Genomic DNA, 16,650 nt, shown 5'->3' with positions numbered 1-16,650 from the left:
CCGCTCAGCAATCGGGTCGAGGTGTGGCGTGATCAGGGCCGCAGTCGAGTTGTCGCCACGCGTTCCGCCAGTTTTCATTGGAGTTGCTGGTACCGCTGAACGTGATCCTTTCGCCATTTTCTTCTTTCTTCGTCTTTTTTCTTCTATTTCTTGCTCTTGTTCTTCTTCTTCTTGGTTGCTCGTAAAGTCGATCGACCTGCAGTAGCGCGAAACACAGAAGGTCACACCAATCCCGGGTCGCGGCACCAGTTGTCGTGTAGGAACACGCGCTAATTTATATAAGGCACACTTTCCCCACCAACAACACCCACCAAGTCACTGAAGACTCAATGGGCTTGTTAGGGTTAGAACCTGAAGGCCCAGGAACTTTCCCTTGCACCGGGTTGATGTTTCCCCTGTGTACCGAGCTTCCGCTAGTCGACCGACGGAAGACTCAGCGTCACTAGCCACGAGCAAAGGCTAGCACGCTCTCACACACAAAAAATACCTCGCAGGCCCTCAGAAGGAAGGGTCCCGGCCTTTTACGGCGTGATACGAGGGTGCCGGAGCTATACTCCGGCGGGAAGAAATAAACGGAGTGCGCTCTCGCTCCTCCAGTTCCTGGCGACGACTCGTCGCTACCAATACACCGGCCACTAACTCTTGTCCCTGCCAGGGATGAACACACGCTACACTAGTAGATGTGCCCACCGACAGTCATAATCCTACCTACCAGGTTTACCTTAAGCTGCAGGTCGTTCACTGCAGGCACCGGTGTCGCCCTTGCGTGGTTGGGAGGAAAAGCTGTTCTGTTATTGTTGCCCGAAGGCTTATCTGGTCTTCTCTTAAGTTTCCTATCGATCAATACAAATATCAAGTATAAACGCGTCCGTTTTTGGACCGCCAGTTGTAACTCACGACTCTTCTGCGCTTTCTCTGCGACGTGGCGGCGTTACCGACGACTCAAACGGCCGCTGAAACACCACCGACGACTGGGGGGGACAGGCGCCGACGACTCATAAGTTCGGATCTTGCCAGTAGGTTCGCACCGTACTTAGCGAGCTGCAACCGCCCGCGCTTGACTTGGGACCGTCGACGAGTCATCGTCACCGGCCTATTTAGGCCAATCGGCGATCGGGGAGTTTGGTCCAATGACTGGCGATGGGTTGTGACTTGCCAGTTAGCGCCGGCGCCTCGAGTCTTCTTCGCCCCTCGTCCCGCCTTTGGGTTTTGGCTTCGGCTTCATTTCCCGATACCACACAGCCGCTGTCAACCCCTTTCATAGATGATAAACAGTTTTAGCAGTTTTAGAAGGAAGATCAATTTACAAACAAATACAGTTCTCATTTTACCTCATCTAAGTCACTTGGGGTCTTATCTGATTTAAATTATATTTGTGTATTCAAATATAATTAACTCAAGTAATTACTAAGTACTTACGCTTCCTCCTACACGTAGCGCAACGTGTAAGCTAAAGTAGTGAGTCAAGTTAGACCCACTACAATTGTAGGTGTCGTCGCGCTCATCCGTTGCTGGATGTGCTCCAGCAGAGCATTCTCATAACTTGAGAACGCCTCCAGACGCGCGTTAATCGCGTCCGGGCCTTGCGAGGCTAGGTGCGCTACGCCCTCCGGTCCCAACAGGGACACCAGCTTTTTAAGCGCCTCCTTTTGGCCTGGGGCCAGGTTCGCGAACGCAGCTTGCTCTATCCTCACAGAGGTACAGTCTGGCAGACTCAGGTGAGGGATTGACTACAAGTGCTACCAAGTGCAGCGGGGCTGCCGTAGCTCCTTGCACAGAGGAAGGTTTAACGACCCCGAGAGTCCAGCAGGGTCCTATCCGAGGACCCGCTCAGAACAAGTCACAAAGACTTCCTTGCAAAAGGCAAACTGTACTGAATTCTTTAGTGGAAGTATCTGCACATCACTATCAGCTATAACTAGCTCTAGTTCATTCCTAATGGTTGGCCCGCGGCCGTACTTCATCCAGGGGTAACCCTTGTGTAAGCTACACCAAAAGGGTAACCCCTCGTGCAACCCCGTTACCCCACACCACTCTAGTGGCAACATAAAACTGTTAAATTGATAGACAGACCTTATGAACGCTCTGCTCGCACCTGCTTGCATTGGAGGAGAGGGACGAGATTGCAGCGGTGGTCTTGTCCACGCGACGACATCTATGTGGCCATTGCGGCCCTGGTGGACCTTTGGGTTGCTAGAAAAAAAGTGAGCTGCTGCTGCCGCTCGACCGCAACGATTTTCGTTCCGTTAGCGTTTTTTTCTGGCCAATCACATCCCCGGAAAAAGTCCGATTTGCTGAATAAAAAAACTGAGAACCCCTAATGCATTCATGCAGGAACTGCAGCTGGAGCTGTCGGAGCTCTTAGCTCAGCGCCCCAGAGCGCAGGCGGGCGTAGCTTCTCAGTGTGCGAGCCACATCCACGACGCCTTCTACGGGACACGCGCCCCGTCGCGCGGCGCCAACAAGTTCCTGGAGCTCGAGACGGCGCTGGCGCGGTCGTTCTCGGGCCTCAGTGCAGGCGCCGAGGATGATTTCTGGGCCTTCGCAGTGCTCGTCGTGCTGCGTCTGGCCCAGGAGACGCAGCCACAGCCTGAGGCGCAGGCAGAGGCAGCGGCTGCCGACGGTATGGGGGGGCAGGAACTGGAGCAAAAGCTGAAGAAGAAGAAGAAGAAGAAGAAGAAGGCGCAGCCCAACGCGCCGCTGGCCTTCATGGTGATCAATGCCCTGCGAACGCTCACTACAGAGGACATCAACGGCCGCCAGCTGGAAAGATGCCGGGTCCAAGGCCAGCAGAACGAAACCCTAAGAGAGTTCTGCGTGCGGGGTCTGCTCGACGCAACCTTCGCGGTACAGCGTGAATACAATACAGTGACATGCGCTGGGGCGGCATTCTCACGCTCTCTTTTGCGGTCTGCAGGATCAGAAGCTGGTGGTGGAGATGCTGGAGCTCTTCGCCATTACCAACATCGAGCCACAAGCAGTTCGAGGTGGAGCTCAGAGTCTTCTCGCCTCGAAGAAATACACAGCATTGATAAAACTTTTTACCATTTTCAGTTCATTGGAATGGTCATTCGAATCGACGATTAAGGCAATGGCCAAGTCGAAGGACTGGTCACCAGCGGAGCTACTCGCTAAAACTTTTGGCGGATCTGGCAGCAATGGTACAGACTACCTCTCTTGATGTTGCTAAGGGGCTGGTGACCTTACTCGTTATGCACGATATCCAGATCTAGCGAAACTACTGGTGGACGAAGCTATCGCGACCCAGGACGTGAAACGGGTACATTTGAGCAGGATGGCTGTGCGAATACTCGCCAAACCGCGCTCCTAACTTACAGTATGGTTTTCAACGCTTTATGGCAGGCGCACCGAATCGTCTACAAGTTCGGTCTACAAGAAGAGTTCCCCGATATCGGTGTGTAGTAGTTTGTTGTGCAGTTAAAAGTAGTGCTTGTCGAACTCATCCGTTGTTGGCTTTGTAGATCTCTTGTACTGCCATGATGGATTGATGAAGCTTATAGAGCGGCACCGCTGGCAGATGGCTCTGTCGTTCGCTGGAAATGATACATCTCTCCAGAAGCTGTTGTTTGAGCACGTGGTGGCTGCTGGAGAAATCCAATGGGCTGTGCGGCTTGCTCAAATACTCAACATTCCAGATTTTGAGTCCCAGGTGGGGGAAATGGTTGCGCAACGAGGCACACTCCGGACGAATGGACTCTCGAACTCTGCCAATGCAGCTGCCCTAAATGGCTGCTTAGCCCTTGAACTGAAGCATGATGCCGTTGTGTTTTGTGACACTGAAGAGTCACTTCATGATGCGATGGATCACTTTTTTGGTCGTAAGGGAGACAGTAGTGAACTTTCCGGTGCTTCAAACCGCACAGCATTCGACGCTGATCATATCATTGGCTTGGACGTGGAATGGAAACCGACGTCGAGTAAAATCGCTGCATCTAGTGGCTCGACAACAACAACCGCGGTGGCGAGTATTTTGCAGATTTCATCATCGTCGCGCGTGTTTATTATCGATCTGCTGGCACTACATGTACCTGGCATTCTGCCTCACTTACTGCATTGATTGTTGTGGCTAGCGTCCTAACCCCGTATTTATGTGTCAGGATAACGATTTCTTGTTTGATGCTTTTCTCGGACGTGTATTTGCTTGCCCGCTTATCCTCAAAGTTGGGTTTGGTTTCGACACAGATCTGAAAGGTACGGTGCTGTTCATGCCATATTGTGAGAAATGTATGATACTGACGACAGTGGTTATATCATTGATATAGTGCTGCATCAAACCTTCCCTGAGCGCTCCACCTTAATTCGCATCCATCCTTTTCTAGAGGTATATCTTTCAAGGACTGGGATAAATTGTCTGAACAAAATCGTTAACAGCATTTATGTGATGCAGCTGAGTGAGGTCGTTTCTAAGTTGCTGGGAATATCAATAGGCAACAGTTTGTCAAATGCTACCAGCCATATCTTGGGCAGACCTCTCGATAAGGTGAGTCCAGTTCAAGAAGCGATCAAAACCTGTTATTCGCTAATGGAGTGCTTGTGTATTTGAAACGATCAGCGAATGCAAATGTCGAACTGGGACGTGCGTCCGCTCACAACACCTCAACTTACTTATGCCGCTTTAGACGCTTACTGCCTTGTTCAGATGACCAGCAAGCTGTGAGTATAGGATCAGGTAGTTTTGCTTTCCCATCTGTGTGGAGAGCTCCAGCTAACAGTGGGAATGTGTTGTAGTCACAGGGACGAGGATGCCGAACTACCAACTTGGCAGCACACAGCTGCTGAAATCCATGATCTGATTTATTCGTCCCCGCTGAAGAACGAGGGAGCATTAGAGGCAATTGCGCTGCGGCAGACATACCGCCAAGAGTGGATGGATAGTAAACTGAGAGAAGGATTTGGTAACGTGGTCGCAAATCTGTTAACGCCACAATATGTCGAAGAATATTGGGAAGATCGCAAGAGACTGCATCAAGAGAGAGAGTTCCAGCGCCTGCAAACTGGAGGCGGAGGAAATGACGAGCTTTTGGATACCGCACTGACATTTCTCGATCTCCACACGGTTAAAGGTTTGCTGGAGCAATCCCAGGACTCGGATCAACCAGCCACGTTTGTAGCCGTCAACACTATTTGTTTCTTTGCCGATGGTGAGTGCGGTAGTTCTACTCTACAATCTAGCTCGACGTAATTCTTCGATGCAACTAATTGTTGCTATTTTTCTTTGCCGCGTTTACAGAGGAGCCATGCGTTGCATGCATTGAAGCAAACTGCAAATTGGACACTGCTCAACTTGCTACGCTCTGTGGTGTTAGCCGACGGCGAATCAAACTTGCGACGCCAGCGGAGTGCTGCGTAAACTTTGGCTTTGAACCAGGTACCATCCCTCCGTTTGGGCACCGGTCATCACGCGTTGGTTCTGAGCAATTGCCGCGATATAGTTGTCGCATTCGGGTTTTTGCCAGCGATACCTTGCGGTATGCCGACTCTCTAGTGTGCGGTGGAGGATCCCACGACGCGCTATTGTGGCTGAATTCCAAGGCATACTTTGCGTTGATTGACATCGAGGCTACAGGTGATATTCAACGAGGTGTATCTGCCATCGCAGCAGCGACAAACACGAAGGAGGAACCGCCTGTTCCACTGAACTCTACATCTACGGTTGGCCACAATAGACAGGGACCGATTCGCGAGTACAAGTTCCTCGCGGACTCCATGGTGGCGCGAGTCGGAAAGTGGCTGCGAACTATCGGGATGGACGTCATCATTTGGGATCCGTATTCAGTCCCCAAGAAGACCGCGAGTCAAGACCACAAGGCAGCGCTGCTGGCACTGTCGGTATGTGAACAGCGCATTCTGCTGACTCGCGACAAGAAGTTGGCCAATCGACGAGATGCCGGTGCGTGCTTCGTGGTATCGAGCGACGACCCGTTCAAGCAGTTTCAGGAAATCAAAGCTCACTTCGCGCTGAAGCTCGTGAAGGAGGAGATGATGTCGCGCTGCTCACGTTGCAATGCCAAGGGGTTCGATATCGTCGACCTAGACTACGTGCGAAACCAAACCGAGGACGAGGTGCACCCGAATGTGCTGGAAGTCGTGACCGAGTTTTGGGTTTGCCGCGTGTGCCACAAGATCTACTGGGAAGGCCCCAAATACGACTCCAACTACGCGAACCTGCTGCGGATGTTTGACGAGGATAGCATCGTCGACTCTATCTAGCCCGCTGGTGCAGTTTGAGATACTAGCAAGCCTGCAGTGCTCATAAGAAAGATAGAGCATAGTGTTCAGCAACCTTCTCATTTCCTATACAATCAAGCTGTGGTTCCTAGTCTAGTTGATGAGCAAGGTTTCGTCGTCATCGTAGCCGAACTCCTTCTTGTACTGCGAGAACAATCGTTCGATCTCCGCAACATATTGCGCGTGCACGGCGCAGATCTCCTCCTCCGTGGGATTGGCCGTTAGCTTGGTGGGAATGGGCTTGCCGTAGACGACACCGAAGCGCTTGCCCTTTGGCGGCTGTTTCGGCATCCACATAAACTTTCCCCAGAAGATGATCATCGGGATCTTGAGTGTCTTGCGGAAGAAGTCGATCACGCCCTGAGGGGGGTTCCACATGCTGTAGTGAACGGTGCATAGGTCAGTTATAGTTGGCTTCCTCTCTATCACTGTGTTGACGCCGTCAGCTACTTACTTGTAGAGCCACTTCTCGCCGAACACGAAGCTCGGCACGAGCTCGGCTCCATGGCGCATTGCCAACTTAACGAAGCCAAGACGTTTCTTCAGCACGAGCTCGTTCACCTTGGAGTTGGGGTCCGTCTTGAAAATCTCCGGCACGCCGCCGGGGTACACCACGATGCTGGTGCCGTCGTTCAGGACCTTGTCGGCCGTGGAGCGCGAGGCGTCGACGCCTCCGAGCCAGAGACACAGCTCGCGGCCGAGAGGGACGTAGAACATCGTCGAGGCTCCCAGCGCTGTTGATACCAAAGCAAAACAAGCCACAGCGTAAGCCCACCAATCATCCGAAACCTCTCGCGCGAGTCCATCGGCGGCGCCTCACCTCGCGTGGGGATGCCCGGGAAGACCTTCTCCCAGTTGCCGCCGTACGTGGACACGCGGGAGAGCACGATGATGCCGTGCGGGTGGAAGCCGAAGATGTATTTCTTGCTGCTGTCGAGCTCCTGCTCTCGGATGACCTTGATCCTGCAGCGAGAGAGAGAGAGAGAGAGAGAGACACACACACACACAGGCTCAGCACCACCACCAGTAGCAGCAAAATAAAAACACCACCGCAGGAGGCTCTGCGCGCTTACCCGAGGAACTTGGCGCTGAGCCCCCAGATGCGACCGGAGCGGAAGGCCGGCCACGGGTTGCCCTTGGCCGTCTTCTGCGCGCCGCTCAGGAAGGACGGCAGGTAGAGCGCCACAAGCGCCACGGGCACGTAGCCGTAGCCGATGCGGTAGAGGTAGTAGAAGAGCACGACGAAGGGCACGCCCCAGACGTTGTAGTGGATGGTCACGAAGCTGAAGAGGTCGGTCACGAGGCTCTGCGCCCACTGCGGCACGCGCGAGTCCTCGGCGAAGAAGCCCGGCGCCTCGTACACGAACGGGGCGTCGGCGGCCTTGGGCGGCGCGGAGGCCGCGCCCGCGTCGTCGCGCGTCTCTGAGGTCTTGAGCTCCTGCGCCGTCATGTCCGGAAGTGAGCGTGTGGCTGGCGGCGGCGTGGAAGCACGAGTGATGTGGCGCGCCGGTCGCCCTGATGTCATGTCACTGCAACTTCAGTTTTGGTTGTGTCAACACTTTTGCATAGAACGGGCGAAACACGCCACCTAAGGTGGCAGCCATCGGAGCCGAGTACTGTAGCTGCGGTCGCTCACAGCACCTGCTGCTGGTGGCGGCGTCACGGACACAATCTGCCCCGCAGACGCGAGCACGGAGGACGAACGAGTTGATCGCTGCAGACTGGACTCGGCGGAGGGCGAGACATCGACGCGAGCACGGAGCTGGGTGCGGCCTCGCCCAACAGCGGGCATGACGGGCTGTCCTCGGAAACCCGACTCGGGAAGCATCCTGAGCGTGTCGATCGTCGCAGGAGGAGCTCCCGGACTTGTCGACACGTGCAGCTGGAAGGCTTGAAAGTGGCGGGTCGATGCTACAGCCGCTTGGGTCATCTCCAGTGGGTCGAGTCCACAGCAGTCCAGGCGCCGATGCAGCCCGACTGGCCAATCGCAGCCCGCTATTCGCGGAAAGGGCGGCGCTTCAAGTTGCTATTCCTGGGTTGACTTGAGTTGCTCATTAGTGCTCGATCCTCAGAGCGAGCATGGGCAACTTCCTCGTGGCGTCGGCCTGCCGCGCGCACAGCCGCTCCGAGGCCGTGTACGCGCTCGTGCGGGCGCAGGTGGGCGCGCTGCGGGGCCGCCAGCGCCGCGGCTCCCCGCTGCAGCGACGGTGCGCGGCGCAGCAGGCGGCGCTGCTGCGGGCGCTGTCCTCCAGGATGGCGCTGACGGCCGCCGTCATGAGCTGCTGGGCCGCGGCCGCCACCGCCCGCGCCCGGGCGGCGCTCATCGCGTCGCTCGTGTTCATCGCCAAGAAGTTCGTGGCCGGCGCGAGCTCGCCGCGCGCGCTGCCGCGGGACCTCGACGACGTGTTCGACGAGTTCAACGCGGTCTTCGAGACGGCGCCGCGGCCCACGCGGACGCTCCGCGAGCTGCAGCAGAGCGCCAAGCTGGAGGCAGCGGAGGCGCTGGAGGAGGCAGAGGAGGCAGAGGAGACAGAGCAGAGCGAGGCGCCGGAGGACGCCGAGAACAACTCGGCAGAGGACGACGACGAGGCCTCGTGCGCCACGGACGCCACGGACCAGCTGAGCGACCTGGACGACGAGTACGAGGTGCTGCCCAAGCTGGAGGAAGACCGCGCGTTCTACGCCGAGCTGGACGGCAACCAGACCGAGGGCGACGTGAGCCAGACCGAGGGCGAGCGACTGCTGCAGCTGGCCTCGAGCATCTCGGACACGTCGATGCACGTGGAGGAGTACATCCTCAGCGGCAAGCACGACAAGTTTGAGACCATCACGAGCGATGTGGACGAGCATGCGGCAGACGCCGGCGAGTGCGAGAAGAGGAGCATCGTGCGGGTGCTGCTGGCGTACTGCGCGTACAGCGAGGACGCCAACTACTCGAGCGAGATGGTGGCGACAGCACAGGAGTGTCTGCAGGTGTGGCAGGGCGACGAAGACCGCGCCTTCAAGTCGCTTGCTGTGCTCTGCAGCGACGTTCCGCGTCTGTGTGCTGCGCTCGAGTGAAGTGAGCTCTCGGGCGACCAAGCACTTATTATTGATGAAGACTGAATACAATTTGTCCCTTGAGTAGGTTGAAATACCCACGACAGGCTCATCATAGTCGTAGCTAGGAAGAGTGCACGAGCAAATAACGTTAGAAGATGTCGGCGCTACCTGCGAGATGGGGGCCGCTTCTTCGCAGCTCGTTTGGCCGCCTTCAGGCGCTGCAACTGGGAGCCCACAGGGTCGCCGAAATGCTGGAACGAGTCCACTCGCGCAGCCGTCGCTGGTGTCCTCGCACTATTGAGGCGCGAAGACCTCGGCGGCTCCAGTCGTCGACTCGACTGCCGCCGTTTCTGCGGGATGTCCTTGAACACGACCGCCCTCGATGCCAGCACGTCGTCGGGATGCACGTCAAGCAGCGGGATGGCGAGGCCCAGCCGCTTGGCCTCCTGCTCCCTGCTCCTGCGCTGCTTCTTCTTGCTCCTGAACTGCGCCCTGAGCGCCGCGTTGCTGGCGTAGTCGTCCTTGAACTCGGCGTCCTGCACTTCCACAAGCGCCTCGAGTCCGCGCGCGCGCTTCTTGGCCGCGCGTTTGTCCTCGTTCTCGTGCTCCAGTCGGAGGAACGGGTCGCTCTGCAGCTGGGCGGCCAGCCCCGGGTCGTTGAGGCGCTCGGTCTGCATCTCCTGGACGTCCGCCACGGCCTTCTTCCTCACGCCGCTCACGAGCGCGTAGCCCCGCGCCGCCGGGTCCGTGCGGATCAGCATCTCGCCGCCGCAGCCCGCGCAGCCCATGCGGAACTCCCAGACGGCGGAGCTCAGGTAGCTGCCCGCCCTCTTCTTGCGCGCGTTGAAGCGCACGCCGCGGCCGATGTGCGCGTCACAGTGCGCGCACCAGACGCTGAAGGGCATCTCGAAGCGCACCACCAGCTCGCCGTCGCTCTTGAGGCGCTTGGCGCGCTGGCCCAGCGGGTGCGAGCGCCGGAACTGGTTGAGCGAGCCATGCTCGGGCCGCCACTCGGCCGGGTAGTAGTAGCCGTCGGCCTGCGCGGCGGCCAGCGACGACATCAGGTCCAATATGGGGATGGCTACATTTGGTGTGCCCACACGCAGGGACGGTACCGCAAAAACCGGTACGGCTGCGCTTTTCAGCAGCAGAAAACCTTTAGAGCCCCCATGACGCGCCGAGGCCCCAAGACCGCGGCGCACGTGCACCGCGACGGCAAGACGGCCGGCGCCAAGACGGACCTGCTGCTGCACCGCCACCGCCTGCTGCGGCGCTCGTCGGGCTTCATGCTGGCGCGCAAGTACCGGTAGGTAGACGACGCCTCCCCCTCCCTCCCAATAGCGATCGCACGCGCACTGACTGGAACCCTGCTCGGTGTCTCTCTCTCTCTCTCTCTCTGTTGGAATACCGTCGCGCAGCAACCCGTGGCCCTCCGAGAGCGACTTCGCGCGCGAGCTCAGCAGCCGCTTCATGCCCAGGGCCGCAGCCCCACCGACGACAGCGGCGGCGGCGTCCACGGGCTCCACCAGCAGCAACAACAGCGTGGTGGGACTCAACGGGCCCAAGGGCTACTCGCGCGAGGAGCTCATTAACTTCTGGAGGGAGATGTCGCTCGTGACCAAGCGGCGGCTTCTGCGGATCCGCCGCGAGACGTACCTCACGGCGCTGGACCAGTTCCTCGTGGGCCAGAACTTGTGCTGCGAGTGCCACGACAACGTCATTGCAGAGTGGGAGGACCACGAGCGGAAGCGCTCGGGCAGCCGCTCGCTGCAGGACGTCTTCAGCGTCTTCCCGCCGTTCCTGGACGACGACGAAGACGACGAGGACGAGGAGGAGGAGGAGGACGACGACGACGAAGACGACGAAGAAGAAGAGGAGGAAGACGACGACGATGACGAAGAAGAAGATGCAGACGAGCTCGAGGACGAGTCGGACGAAGAGATGCTCACCGCGGAGGAAATGGTGCTGGAGGAGGAAGAGTTGGTTTTTAAGTATGAGCTGGAGCGCGAAGGACGGCGAGGTGCCGGCGGCAAGGGCGGCGGCATGCTATCGGACGAGTACTTGGCCGCGCTGGAAGTCGGCAAGCGACAGGAGGACGAGCTGCTGCGACTTATTCAGAAGGAAGAACGCTATATCATTATTCGGGAGGACCACACGGACTTCATCATGGACCTCATCCGCTGCGGCGAGCAGTTCAGCTACGTGTCGCCGTTCCGGTCTGGCTTCGACGACGAAGACGACAGCGAAGACAGCGAAGAGGACGACGACGTCGATGACACATGCCCGGGCGCAAACACTTCACATTTGGCACAGGAATATTTGCTGGAGGTGCTGGCCATCAAGTTCAGAGAACAGGTGCGCTCATGTCATGCTGAGCTGCCGGCCGCCGCCATGGATCTGGCTAACCACGATGTTTTTTCTTGTGTTATACCTGATGGCACAACAGCTGGAAGACGCGTACCAGGAGGCATTGCAGCACTCGCTCGCGATCCAGGCTGAGCTGCTCCGAGACGAGCTGGCCGACCTCAAGGCAAGTCAGAAACCGTCCAGCAGCAGCAGGAAGAAGAAAAACAAAAAGGAGAAGAAGCGCCGCAAAAAGGAGGCCGCGGCACAGCGGGCCATAGAGAAGGTGAACCCCCGAGATACGGGCACACAGTCGTCGCGTGTGTCTGCATCATCACCCAAGCGCAAACCTGCAACAGCAGCAGCGGCATCAGTGCCGGTGAAGGAGCAGCCTGCGCTGGCGCTGACCGACGCGAGCGGCGACTCGGACACGGAGGTGCGCGACCCGGAGGAGGACGAGATCGACCGCGAGGTGGAGCAGTTCCGTCTCCTGTTGGAGAAGATCAACGCTGAGAGCGCGCTGCGGTCTCGGAAGAAGCTGGTGCTGCCCCCGGGCTCGTTCGCCCACCTGACGTCCATGACGGTCTCGTAGAGCTTATCCACACACACAAAACCGGTTGCAGCGAGGTTAACTATCCCCTCTAATCTAATTTCTCGGGTGTCCACCAGTTGTTGCAGTTGAAGTGCTTGCCGCCAAGTCGCCCAACTCGGCAACTCGTTGCCGCCAAAACGGCCCGTCTCTGTCCGCCTCTCTTCCGACTTGTATGGCGAGCGATTTCAGTGGGCAATTTGAAGTGAAGCGCGCAGGACATGGCGAGGCTGCGGCGCTCCCAGCAGCAGCAACAAGCGGCGGCGGCGGCCGACGACTCGGGGCCGGACGCGGACGCGTGCGCCGTGTGCGCGGAGCAGTTGCAGCGCGTGACGGTGAGCTGCGCGGCCTGCACGAAGCTTTTCCACCTGGGCTGCCTCACGCCGCCTCTGCGCCGCCGCCCGCAGCTGGCGGACGCCTGGCGGTGCCCGGACTGCAGGGCGCCGGCCGCCACTGGGAAGCGGAAGAAGAGGGAGGAGGAGAAGGAGCAGCCAGCGCCCAAGAGACGGCGCGTGGCCAAGAAACCCGCCACGAAGAAGGAGGAGGAAGAGGATGAAGAGGACGAAGAGGAGGAGGACAAGCCAATCGCCAAGACGCTCCCCAAGCGCCAGAACGGGAAGGCTGCCATGAAGAAGAAGGCAAAGCCCCAGCCGTCAGCCACGTCTCGGCCAAATGGTCGCACAGCTCGCCGCGCGTCGTCCCGGAAGTCGGCGGTCCAGCTCAGCGAGGAGGAGGAAGAGGAGGACGACGATGCCGCTGATGAAGACAACGATGGCGACAGTGATTTCGTCGGAGAGAGCGTCTCGGAGGAGGAGGAGGAGGACGACGACGACTCTGTGTCCGAGGAGGAGGGAAATGCCCGACCACCGGCGAGACGACGCCCAGTGGTTACGAAATCCCGCGCGAAGCCGAAGAGCGCAGGAAATCGACGTGGAAAGCAACGAGCTGCCCCTTCGCCCGCGGTTGTCGACCCTGATGTTGCAGCAAATGCCAGTGCTCATGCTAGTGATGTGGACTCGTTGGATATTGAATTTGTGGGGGAGAGCGAGGACTCGGAGGGCGAGGAAGATGTGTACGAAGGCCCACGCTACTTCATTGAATATGCGATCAATGGCAGGGCGAAGGTAGGACCAGTCTTGCCGCTTACAGTAGCTTTTATGCTCTGGTTTAATGCGTTCGTGCCGGCCGTTGAATGCAGTGCAAAAGCTGCGAGCAGAAGCTCTTGGTCAAACAGCTTCGCGTCGGCATCAGCATCCGCCACTCGATCTTCGGCGACACCACCTACTACAAAGTAAGCTGCGCGGGCAATTTGTGCTATGATCCAAAGTATTCCTCTGATGTGTTGTTGTGTGTTGAATGTGCAGCACTTGGAGTGTACTGCTATCGGATTGAAGGCTGGACTTGAAGCCAATAAACAGAAGGAGAACCTAGATGCCGAAAAAGCAAGCAAAAAGCCCGCAAAGAAGAAAAAAGATGATCCGATTGAAGGCCTGTCAAAGCTGCAAGCAGCAGACCAGAAGCGTGTTCGCGAGTACATGGAGAAAAATGATCTGGACGGCGTTATTGACGAGCGTCTCGATCTCGCAGATGACCACTTCACCAAGAAGGGCCGCATGCCAGAAAAGCAGCCATCAAAATTTTTGACAGCCACCCTTCTTCCGTATCAACGTGAAGCACTGGCTTGGATGGTTGGACAGGAGGCAAGCAGCTACAAAGGCGGTATCCTTGCGGATGAAATGGGCATGGGGAAGACGATCCAGGCCATATCTCTTATGCTAGAAAACGTCAAAGAGGAGGCTCCATCGACTACCGGGAAGACTGCAAAGGAACGAAAACTCGCATCTGTGCACGGCGGTACTCTGGTTGTCTGCCCCCTTGTTGCCGTCATGCAGTGGAAGAGCGAGATCGAAAGGTTTGTGGAACCGGGGCATCTTTCCGTTTACATTCACCACGGCAACAAGCGCTTGGATTCGGTAGAGAAAATTGCTTCGTACGACATTGTTCTAACGACGTACTCGATCATCGAAAGTGAGATCCGAAAAACGCTCGGCTGGTCGAAAGTCGCGTGCAAGTACTGCGGAAAGAAGTATTTGCCGGACAAGTTGATAACGCACAACAAGTACTTCTGCGGGCCTGATGCGAAGAAGACTGCTCTGCAAGACAAACAACAGAAGAAGAGACCCAAGAAGAAGAAAGCGGCTGGGGAAAGCAGTAGCGAGGACAAAGACGATGATTTGAAAAAGCCTGTTCCGAAACCGAGAGGCCGAGCGAACCCGCGCTCAAAGAAGAAGGACATCAATGAGAACAAAACCACGCCACAGAAGGCGAAGGGCAAGTCACCGTTGCACCAGATTAACTGGACGCGCATTGTTTTGGACGAAGCACACTATATTAAAGACCGGAACTGCAATACGGCGCGCGGTGTCTTCGAGCTCAAGTCTACCTACAAGTGGTGTTTGTCAGGTAAAGCCGCTCTGCAGTCATCTATATTCTACCGGTACTGTATCCAGGTTTTACATTTACTTGTGTTCAATATGCAGGCACACCTTTGCAAAACCGGATCGGTGAATTGTTTTCCCTAGTGCGCTTCCTCCAAGTGAAGAAATACGCGTACTACCACTGCAACGTGTGCGATTGCCAGATGCTCGACTACAAGTACGTATCCACACTCGCCCTTGACCGTAACCCGGTCGTTGCTAACGGATTGCTATGGTAAATCCAGCTTTCCCGACAAAAAGTGTGCGCAGTGCACTCACAGTGCTATTCAGCATTACTCGTACTTCAACAAGAAGGTTGTTATCCCGATTCAGGCATACGGCTACGTAGCAGAAGGCAAACTTGCAATGCAAAGACTGCAGAACGATGTTCTCCAGCACGTAAGTACGCTCGTGGCTTTGTCTGAGTGACATGGATACTGCTAACATGGTGCATTCGTAGATTCTGCTGCGCCGTACCAAGGAAGGACGAGCAGACGACATTTCGCTTCCACCAAAGCTTGTGCGTATTCGAAAGGATCGTTTAGACGAGCGTGAGAATGACTTTTACGAGGCGATCTACACTCAGAGTCAAGCGCAGTTCAACACTTACGTGTCGTCAGGAACACTGCTGAACAACTATGCCCACATCTTCGATCTCCTTATACGACTTCGCCAGGCGGTGGACCATCCATACCTCGTCATTTACTCCAAGTCGAACCCGGCCCTCCAACTCCCAAGTTCGGCTGCGCCACTCGTGGAAGAGCAGCCTTTCGATATCAATGGAGGCGGTAGTCCCGAAGACGAGCGATTGTGTACGATCTGCCACGAGTATTTGGAAGATGGGGTCACTGCGAAGTGTGGGCATGAGTTTTGTCGCGAGTGCGTCAAAGAGTACATCGAGTCGCTTCCAGCAGGCGGAGAGGCGACGTGCCCAACCTGCTCAAAACCGCTGACAGTCGATTTGTCCCCACCAGTTGAGACAGAACTGAGAAACATTGGCAGTGAGGCGCCCAACGCGTCAAGCTACAAATCACCGAAGGCTGTGAATTTGTCCAGCTTCCACCGGAACAGCATTCTTCACAGGATCTCCGACATTCATGCTTTCCAGTCCAGCACCAAGATAGAGGCGCTTATGCAGGAGCTCGAGCTCATGCGTATTCGCGATCCGTCCGGAAAGGCCATCATCTTCTCGCAGTTCGTGAACATGTTGGATATCATCCAGCACCGACTGCAACTTGGCGGGGTCAAGTGTGTGAAACTTTCCGGCAACATGAGCATGGCCGTACGAGACCGAACCATTAAGTCCTTTCGGGAAGACCCAACGGTGACAGCGTTCTTGATCAGTCTCAAGGCTGGAGGCATTGCACTTAACCTGACTGTCGCCTCGCAGTAAGTTTTGATCAATTGCGCCGTGAGTTGTTGCTACTATTGTTTGATCATGTCGTGTTATGTTCGCTGCAGCATTTTCTTGATGGACCCGTGGTGGAACCCTGCGGCTGAAAACCAGGCAATCGATCGCACGCATCGCCTTGGCCAGTTCAAGCCGATTCAAGCTACCCGCTTCATCATTGCTGGCACCGTCGAGGAGCGCATCCTGAAACTTCAAGAGAAGAAGCGCTTGATCTTCGAAGGAACTGTCGGGGCAAACGTGAGTGCTATCTGCCGCCTCACGGAAGAAGATCTGCGGTTCCTCTTCGCGACGTGATGCAAGTTGCCCCATGTATGCGCTGCATCCTCCTTTGCTCACCGTAGGCATTGCATTTGCTGTTCACAATGCTAGTTGCTGTATTTGCGAGCTAGTTATCGAGCTAAACCAACTAATCAAGTACACAGTGAGCAGGTATCAAAAACCAGCAAGCCAAAAAGTAAACAAGAGTACACATGCGCTCAACAAAATAATACGAAGGCAGGCAGGGGGTTGAGTCGCCAAGCTGGAAGGACAGGACACTC

The 16,650-nt window shown here is 56.5% G+C and overlaps 6 protein-coding genes across 6 annotated transcripts; 4 read left to right on the top strand and 2 right to left on the bottom strand.

The window, feature by feature from the left end:
- Window positions 1-2,123: 2,123 nt before the first annotated feature.
- On the top strand, window positions 2,124-6,231 carry IUM83_18582 (Exonuclease mut-7; the record flags this gene model as incomplete). Its single annotated transcript, XM_067943591.1, has 14 exons — window positions 2,124-2,204; window positions 2,335-2,847; window positions 2,918-3,161; window positions 3,228-3,280; window positions 3,364-3,415; window positions 3,483-3,670; window positions 3,845-4,045; window positions 4,119-4,212; window positions 4,284-4,342; window positions 4,409-4,501; window positions 4,574-4,674; window positions 4,750-5,162; window positions 5,252-5,389; window positions 5,507-6,231. The coding sequence occupies 14 exons, from the start codon at window positions 2,124-2,126 to the stop codon at window positions 6,229-6,231; spliced, it is 2,955 nt and encodes a 984-aa protein (XP_067792891.1).
- A 111-nt stretch (window positions 6,232-6,342) lies between these two features.
- On the bottom strand, window positions 6,343-7,853 carry IUM83_18581 (diacylglycerol o; the record flags this gene model as incomplete). Its single annotated transcript, XM_067943590.1, has 5 exons — window positions 6,343-6,628; window positions 6,704-6,983; window positions 7,070-7,212; window positions 7,323-7,764; window positions 7,838-7,853. The coding sequence occupies 5 exons, from the start codon at window positions 7,851-7,853 to the stop codon at window positions 6,343-6,345; spliced, it is 1,167 nt and encodes a 388-aa protein (XP_067792893.1).
- Window positions 7,854-8,328: 475 nt separating this feature from the next.
- IUM83_18580 (N-acetyltransferase san) lies at window positions 8,329-9,309 on the top strand (the record flags this gene model as incomplete). Its single annotated transcript, XM_067943589.1, has 1 exon — window positions 8,329-9,309. One exon carries the CDS (start codon window positions 8,329-8,331, stop codon window positions 9,307-9,309), a length of 981 nt encoding a protein of 326 aa, XP_067792892.1.
- Window positions 9,310-9,455: 146 nt separating this feature from the next.
- IUM83_18579 (C2C2-type Zn-finger protein) lies at window positions 9,456-10,352 on the bottom strand (the record flags this gene model as incomplete). The annotated part of the gene is made up of 1 exon (XM_067943588.1): window positions 9,456-10,352. The coding sequence occupies one exon, from the start codon at window positions 10,350-10,352 to the stop codon at window positions 9,456-9,458; it is 897 nt and encodes a 298-aa protein (XP_067792936.1).
- Window positions 10,353-10,460: 108 nt separating this feature from the next.
- IUM83_18578 (uncharacterized protein) lies at window positions 10,461-12,226 on the top strand (the record flags this gene model as incomplete). The annotated part of the gene is made up of 3 exons (XM_067943587.1): window positions 10,461-10,597; window positions 10,710-11,646; window positions 11,738-12,226. 3 exons carry the CDS (start codon window positions 10,461-10,463, stop codon window positions 12,224-12,226), a joined length of 1,563 nt encoding a protein of 520 aa, XP_067792937.1.
- A 218-nt stretch (window positions 12,227-12,444) lies between these two features.
- IUM83_18577 (ATP-dependent helicase) lies at window positions 12,445-16,405 on the top strand (the record flags this gene model as incomplete). Its single annotated transcript, XM_067943586.1, has 7 exons — window positions 12,445-13,347; window positions 13,422-13,514; window positions 13,588-14,686; window positions 14,764-14,878; window positions 14,946-15,099; window positions 15,161-16,089; window positions 16,162-16,405. 7 exons carry the CDS (start codon window positions 12,445-12,447, stop codon window positions 16,403-16,405), a joined length of 3,537 nt encoding a protein of 1,178 aa, XP_067792933.1.
- Window positions 16,406-16,650: the final 245 nt, after the last annotated feature.

The sequence above is a fragment of the Phytophthora cinnamomi genome (genome assembly GCF_018691715.1).
Source record: "Phytophthora cinnamomi strain GKB4 chromosome Unknown Contig32, whole genome shotgun sequence".
In the NCBI taxonomy this organism is placed as follows: Eukaryota; Oomycota; class Peronosporomycetes; order Peronosporales; family Peronosporaceae; genus Phytophthora; species Phytophthora cinnamomi.
This window is presented reverse-complemented; position numbering and strand designations above follow the sequence as displayed.